At 40.6% G+C, this 7,928-nt stretch overlaps 1 protein-coding gene across 1 annotated transcript; it reads left to right on the top strand.

Moving 5' to 3' along the window:
* The first annotated feature begins 3,258 nt into the window (after positions 1 to 3,258).
* LOC106676131 (C-type lectin domain family 4 member E-like) lies at positions 3,259 to 7,823 on the top strand. The gene is made up of 7 exons (XM_076879414.1): positions 3,259 to 3,598; positions 3,725 to 3,805; positions 6,412 to 6,525; positions 6,761 to 6,847; positions 7,086 to 7,237; positions 7,345 to 7,469; positions 7,553 to 7,823. Exons 1-7 carry the CDS (start codon positions 3,538 to 3,540, stop codon positions 7,755 to 7,757), a joined length of 825 nt encoding a protein of 274 aa, XP_076735529.1. The 5' UTR covers positions 3,259 to 3,537; the 3' UTR covers positions 7,758 to 7,823.
* Positions 7,824 to 7,928: the final 105 nt, after the last annotated feature.

The following is a 7,928-nucleotide window of genomic DNA, read 5'->3' on the forward strand; positions in this document are numbered from 1 at the left end:
CCTCTTCGAAGGTAAACTTCCGGTTACCTATTCCATGAAAATAGACCCAGAAGTCACACCAGTAATAAAGCCAGCACGCAAAATACCGGTTCCAATGCTAGGTTAGAGCAGAATTAACCCGTATGGTCGAGTTGGGTGTGATCACCCCTGTCACAGAGCCAACAGAATGGGTGTCGTCCATGGTGGCGACCCACAAGAAAAATTCAGATGAGATCAGACTCTGCATCAATCCAAGAGACTTGAATAAAGCACTAAAACGCCCACATCATCCTATGCGTACTATAGAGGAGATAGCCGCCCAAATGCCTAACTCCAAAGTCTTTTCCGTCTTGGATGCGAAATGCTCCTTTTGGCAGATAACACTTGACCACCAATCATCCATGCTCACAACTTTCAGCTCACCGTTTGGCAGATTCCGCTTTCTAAGAATGCCATATGGAATAAACTCAGCCAGTGAGGTGTTCCAGCGTGCAATGGAGCAGATCTTTGCTGGATACCCCTGTGCTATCATTGTCGACGACATACTCATCGGTGGAAGAGATATGAAAGAGCATGAACACAATCTCAGAAAAGTACTCGATCGTGCAAGGGAAGTCAAGCTGAGACTTAACCCCCTGAAGTGCAAATTCAGTCTCAAAGAAGCCTGCTACGTTGGCCACGTCTTCACAAGCGAGGGCTTGAAGCCGGACCCAGCAAAGACCAAAGCAATTGAAGAGATGCCCACACCTGAAAATGTCACAGCTCTCCAACGCTTCTTAGGGATGATTAATTACCTAGGAAAGTTCATTCCTAATTTCAGCGAGCTTTCAGCCCCACTTCGGGAGCTAACGTGCAAAGACGTACAGTGGTGTTGGCTCAAGCAGCATCAAGATGCATTCGATGCTTTAAAACGAAGCCTGACCAGTCCTCCTACCCTCAGATACTACGACGTAAAGAAACCCGTCACGCTAACGTGTGACGCATCGCAGTATGGACTCGGGGCTGCATGCCTCCAAGAAGGCGCCCCGATTGCCTACTCATCTCGTACTCTGACACAGACAGAAACGCGCTATGCACAGATTGAGAAGGAGCTTCTTGCAGTCGTATTTGGTTGTTCCAAGTTTAATGATTACATCTATGGGAAACAAATCCAAATTGAAACTGATCATCAGCCATTAGTCACTATCTTGAACAAGCCAATACATTCAGCTCCAGCCAGACTGCAACGCATGATGCTTAGGCTACAAAAGTACAACTTTCAGATAGTGTACAAAAAAGGCTCGCAGATGTACCTCGCCGACACTTTATCCCGTGCTCCCACACCCTCGACGGATCAGAACAGTGATGAAACAGCTGACTACGAGATCATGTCGATCCAGCAAATCTCTTCTTACAGGCTGATGCAGCTAAAGGAACACACTGCCTCAGATCCAGAGCTACAGAAACTGAGCACTGTCATAATGAGAGGATGGCCTTGCAGACAAACTCAGCTGCCCACAGAACTTCGTCAATACCACCCATATCGAGACGAACTCACTCTGGAAGATGGCATTGTCATGAAAGGGCTGAAAACAGTGATTCCCAAATCTTTGCAAAAAGATTATATCGTCATCCTCCACAGAGGGCACCCAGGCATGGAAGCTACCAAACGCAGGGCCCGTGGCATTGTGTTTTGGCCCACAATGACAGCAGATATTGAGCAAGAAACAGCTGCGTGTCCAGTGTGCAACAGCACAAGGCCACATCAACAGAAAGAGCCGTTAAAGCTACATCCAGTGCCGGACCTACCCTGGTCAACCGTCGCCACCGACATCTTCGAGTGGAACGGTCAACATCACCTGGTTGTAGTCGACTCTTACTCAGGTTGGGTCGAAGTAGACCTGCTTCCAGACCTAACTGCCAACACTGTCATCACAAAGCTCAAAAGACACTTTTCTGTCCATGGCAGCCCGCACAAAGTAATATCAGACAACGGCACTCAGTTCACCAGCCAACGCTTTGCAGACTTTGCTTCAGCATGGGACTTTGTTCATGTGACAAGTAGCCCAGAATACCTGCAGGCCAATGGATTGGCTGAACGTGCGGTTCGCAGTGCAAAGCAATTGATGGAAAGATCAAAGAGAGATGGAACGGATGTCTTCCTTAACCTACTCAATCTCCGCAACGTGCCACGTGACAACACACTAGGTTCCCCAGCTGAAAGGCTGATGTCAAGACAGACGCGCACGACCCTACCCGTGTGTAGACGTCTGCTCGTTCCCAGCCCCAAAAGCAACAAAACAGTTAAAACAAACCTACTTCACAAGCGCCAGGCACAAAAGAGATACTATGACAAGTCCAGCAGACCCCTCTGCCCCCTCATGCCAGGTGAGGTTGTGCGGATGCAAACGCGTCAAGGACATGACTCCTTAGGAACCATCAAGGAAGCCTGCAAAGAGCCCAGATCGTACATCGTCCAGTCAGGAGCTGGAGAGTACAGGCGAAACCGCAGACATATCCTCCCAGTCTCTGAACCGCCACCACCACACGGAGATTCCCATGATGATTACACCGCAGCCCAACCACCAACCACTGACTCCCCACAGCACATCCAAGAACCCGTGACACACACCGACGAACAAACACATAGCCACACGCAACACTTCACACAAGCCCCAGTCCAGTCCCCCTGTCGCCCGGCACGTGATGCTTACATCACACGATATGGGAGAGTCTGCAAACCAAACCCCAAGTACGAACACTAAGGCATAAGAGATGGACTGTAACACGAAAGAAAAAAAAAAGTGGACAGTACACGTGATGTGATGTCAGCAAAGTTAAATGCTCACCGTGTCCTTACCAATGACACAGTTCAAGGTGTGAAGTAATTCGTTAATGTTTAGGCTAGAATGTTATGATATGGACATGTTGTTAATGTGTTATTGCTAAAGGTGTTGTTAGCAGTTTATACAGCCATAAGCTAAAGAGAGGGGATGTAGAACATCTGACCAATGTTGTTCATTAATGCTGCTTTAATATACCTGTTCCGTATTAGTATGCTGCGCATGCACGCAGTGAGACGGGGCAAGAGAAAAGGGACCCGCCCCCTGGAATGTGATGACTAACGTGTAATGGTTGCTTTGTTTCGAAGTAAATGATGCTCGATGATATTCACGAACCCTGAGTCATTATTAAACGACAAACAAATATGCTGGATTTTTGTGGCTGAATGGATCAGTGGGAGATTGTGTCAAGATACCAGTGTGTGTCAGACCATTTTGTTAGTAATGAAAGCTGAGCCCAAGATCAAGGTGGTGGACAGGACTCTTTCTGTTTCCATTAGACAGAGTCAGCCTGAAATGTCTGTGACACGAGACCAACACTGGACAATGTGAAAATTTCTTGTCATAGGAATTCATTTTGGATTATGTCTGTTTGTGAATTTAAGAGACCGGAAATCATTTTGTGGCAGGAGGTTTTTAAAGCCCTCCTCTTCTTTCTGTTTGACAGGAAATGCTTTCTATTTTGAATCTTGTGAAAAGTTTCTTTCAGACTCACTGAAAGTCACACAACAGTAAAATGTCTGAAGCTGGAGTGCTATACTCTGATGTGAAGTTTACAAGAGAGAAGAAAGCTAATGGTGAGTTTATCTCATCATTGGAGAAAATCTCCTAAAAATTGTTATTTTTCTTTTTTTTTTGGCCTGCATTTAATCACCAGGCTTCATCACTTTGAGCAGAAATCTGGTTTCATATTTTTGTTACAGTTGTCATTTCCTCGTTGCCTGACACCACTTACTCTGAAGTAACAATCTCAAAGACTCAGCGGTCCACAACAGAGTCACTTGGTAAGTATGGAGCAGTAATGATAGATTTTCTTGATTGCATAGTTATATCTTGTGTTATATAATACGCATATGCAGATTGCAGACTGTGTGTGTGTGTGTGTGTGTGTGTTTTGCAGTATTGCACAGCAAATCCAGCATGTCCAAATTAACACTGTCGGATTTGATTTCAACACTATTAAAGTGTCTATATGGGTCCAGACCAGAGAGTGTTAATTTAACTCTTTTTGGAGAGTTGGTACGTTAACTCTGATTTAGTGTTAAACACCAAATCTGTCTGGAGTTGATAATTTAACACTTGGTGTTAAGAGTTTATATATTAACTCTCAAAGAGTATTTTAGTTTAACTATGTAAGAGTTATCTTCTAATTAATTCTAAAAAGCGGGAATTTTACTGTTCTGAACTTCTAGAAATTTCTTTTGGAAATAAACATTTACTAAAAAGACGCAATGTTTTTTGAAAAACATTTATTCTGAACTGTGCACCACAATTTCAAAACATTTTCTGAAAGATGTAACAGTATACATGTTCTCACTTTCATTAGAATTGTGTTTATCAAAAGGTCTGACATAGGTGAGCTGGTAAATGCAAATAACAGCATTCTCAACATTTATTTCTTCAATACAATATGCATGTCCTTCATTCATCCCTTTGTGAAACTTCAACGTACTTCTGCTGTCCCCCATATTCCATCTTCACAAGCATATCCTGTGCGGAGATTGAATAAAAATTAGTTGACACTAATTAATGGCACAAATAATCCAGTAAACAATTGCAGCACAGTAAAAAAAAAAAGAAAAAGGAATCCTCTTTGAGCCATTACTTGTGTAAAGTATTTTCCCAAAAGACAAAGACACAGGCAACAGTTAATACTGAACTAAATGTAAAACCTCAACCTTTTTAATTTTTACCTAAACCGTGTGCACAAAACTCTGGAGGGATTTATGCTAACGTAGAATCCAGTCAGGACGTCTGCTACTGCTGTTTGCTCGTTTTGTTTTTTTTTATGGGCGATCGTTTTCAGGCTTCAAGTAGCACCATTATACCAACATTTCACATTCTACACATTGTTTTAAGTGTATTTGACCAAAAGTTTGACTGAAAATTCACATGCAAGCTTTTTTCAAGGCTGTGGTATTTGCCCGCAAACAATACCTTTCAGCTAGCTAAAACAGAATATTATGCTATCACCGAGCAACATGGCTAATGCCTTTCACACAGCTTTGTCTCAACTCCAAAGAGCCACAGAAGTAAAAGCTAATAGAAATAATTGAAACAATCTTTGAAAAAATGACTTACCAAGCATGGCAAACAACTCAAATATGTAGAGCAAAATGTTCCGAAACGGCTTCACTTCAGCTTCGATTGGAGCCGTGCTGGGGGCGGAGTCTGTGAATTTACTCTGTTGGTGTCATAGCTCCTGTAGGAGTTCAGAGTTAAGAGGTCAAGAGTTAATGTTTCCATTGTAACACCTCCAGATTTGACAGAGAAACACTCATTTTTAACACTCGATTTTAACTACTATCATTTTACACCTCAGAGTTACATTAAAAGAATGTGACTCTACTTAGAGTAAAATTAACTCTACTTTTGCAAGAAGACTATTAACACCAAAACATTTAACACTTTTGAATTTGCTGTGTGCTTTCAATCAGAGTTAATTAATAGAGTGAAGTAGTGTGACTTTACTGAAAAAAGAAACCCAGTCAAAATGTTTTTCACCTGTCAAAATACAATATCTCAGAAAAATATTGGTCAATCACTCTTTGAAAAATAAATAAAAATCTTTTTCACCACTAACACTAAGACATCAAATTCTTTCTACTTTCATCAAAACCTTGAGGACGGACTGTGTTCAGACACAATCATGAAATGTGGCTCTAAATAAATAAATAACTAGAACTGAAATTAAGAAAAGTAAAATGTGAGATATGATAAATGGTGATAAATGTTAAACTACATGCATCAGACAACTGAACAAAGATAATGCAGTACAGTAAAGTCATACAACATATGTAGTGGTGAATTTCTATTCATATAGTTCATACTTGTTTCTAATTAGCAAGTGTGAAAGAGAAGTCGACATTTAAAAAAAGAAAAGAAGAGGAAATTGCTCTGAGGAGTGAGATCTCGCTTAGCGTGTGGGTGGGTGTCTCTGTGTGCCCATGTCTGCAATTTATTTTGCATTTTAAAAAATGTTGATCATATCTGCTTCACACTTGCTTACATTTTTTTTACTGAACCTAGAGACTTTCTTTAATAATCAGATTTCACAGTTTAATCTATTTTGCACTGACATTTGAACAAGGCTGTAAACATGGGGAATGGCTTTCTTTTGAAACAAGCCTCAAACAGTCATTTGAGGAACATTTTTGCTGTTCACTAATGTGTCAGCGGGTGACTTCTTGTTAAAGTGCCAAACCACTGTGGTCACTGTTCTTTTTCTCCTTATAGTAGCTGATGTTTACTTATAATTTTTCAAACATGTTGAAAGGTCATCGTTGTCTTAAATCAGTATGATTATTTTATATGTGTGGTTTGTATAAACTATACATTTATTAACTTTTTCCACATCTCTATAACATTTCTTTCTCTGCTAACTTTTCAGAGGGGTACCAACAAGATGTGTTGAGCAAAAGGTCAAAGGTCACCACAGAGAGATTGGCCTTGCTGGTTGTCAGTGGTCTACTGGCTGCTGCCGTCATTGGTCTTGTTGTTACTGGTGAGTGGATGCGATGCTAGTTCTTCTTACTAGTAAATACACATGGTGTATAATTTATAACTAGCCTTTATAATGTGGGTTTTTTTCCAACTTTTCTTTTTACTTTTTAAGAGCTGTTTTTGTAAAATTGTGAACATTTTGAAAGAATTCAAAAAGAGAATCTGTCTTATTTAAGTAAAACAAAAACAAAAACAAAAATGACACAGAATAATTTGTATTTTTCTTTTTTAATCAGTGTTTGACAACATAAGATTGAAGCAAATGTTCAAAAAACAAGATGATCTCCAAAACAGAAATGAAAGTGGAAACACAAATGTCTCAGGTAAACGTATGTGAATGTTCTCAGTGATCTAGGCCATTGTAGTTGAAGGAGCTTGGATGTAAGCATTAGAGACTCCAACGTTGCAACGCTGGATTAAACTTTTGGACTGCTGATTGACTCGCCCTCTATAGTGTACACATTGTTTAAAAAGGTTGGCCTCCTGCTGCCTCCAAATCACACAAACATGAACAGTGATTTCATCCACCTGACTTAAGTCGTTGCTGTAATCTCTTCAAAGATCAAGCATGTTATAAATGTGAAGAAGGCTGGGAGCAACATGGAGGAAAGTGCTATTACTTCTCCATCAGTCAATCATCCTGGAACAAGAGCAGAGATGAGTGTAGAGCTAAAAGAGGAGACCTGGTTAAGATAGACAGCAGGGAGGAGCAGGTATGAAACACTTTTCACGTTCTCAAATGTTTTAGCACATCTTTATATTTCACCTTCTCATCACAGAAATTATAACAAGGTAATTTTAATCTTCTTTTACTGATCAGACTTTCCTGAACAGAAGACTGAGAGATGTAATGAATGAAGCTGAGGACAAGTTCTGGATCGGACTGACAGACTCAGCAGTAGAGGGCAGATGGTTGTGGGTGGATGGGTCACAACTAAATCAAAGGTTTGATTGTTGTGAAAATATATTTGTTAATTTCCTGTATTAAACTTTCACTGAACCAGTTCTGTCTGTTCTTCATATCTTAGTTTGACGTTTTGGAGGATGAAGGAGCCAGACAATTGGAACGGGACACATGGAGAACATCCTGATGGAGAGGACTGTGTGAGGATGGGAGAAAAAAGTGAAGCTGGTAGTCTGGAGTGGTGGTTTGATGCATTTTGCTCAAAGCCTCACAGAAGTATTTGTAAGAAAGCAGGAGTAAGGGGAAAGTTTAAAAAGGTATGTGACTGAAATTCAGTTCAGTCTAATAAACACCAGAGTGGAATGATGCGGTTTATTTTTAAGTTGTCTCACAAACAGAATAAAATCAACATATTAAAATAAAATTTGAGTAATATTTTGCATCTGATATTTTTCCTTTTTTAATTGTTTAATATATACAAGAAATGTGGGAGCACCTGC

Source organism: Maylandia zebra, linkage group LG22 (assembly GCF_041146795.1).
Source record: "Maylandia zebra isolate NMK-2024a linkage group LG22, Mzebra_GT3a, whole genome shotgun sequence".
Classification (NCBI taxonomy): Eukaryota; Metazoa; Chordata; class Actinopteri; order Cichliformes; family Cichlidae; genus Maylandia; species Maylandia zebra.

Bases quoted from the DNA above. Each gene is read 5' to 3' on its own strand.
- LOC106676131 (XM_076879414.1), top strand. From the start codon at position 3,538: ATGTCTGAAGCTGGAGTGCTATACTCTGATGTGAAGTTTACAAGAGAG. The intron at 3,806-6,411 runs GTAAGTATGGAG...CTAACTTTTCAG, and splicing joins GTCCACAACAGAGTCACTTG to AGGGGTACCAACAAGATGTG. The intron at 6,526-6,760 runs GTGAGTGGATGC...TTTTTTAATCAG, and splicing joins CATTGGTCTTGTTGTTACTG to TGTTTGACAACATAAGATTG.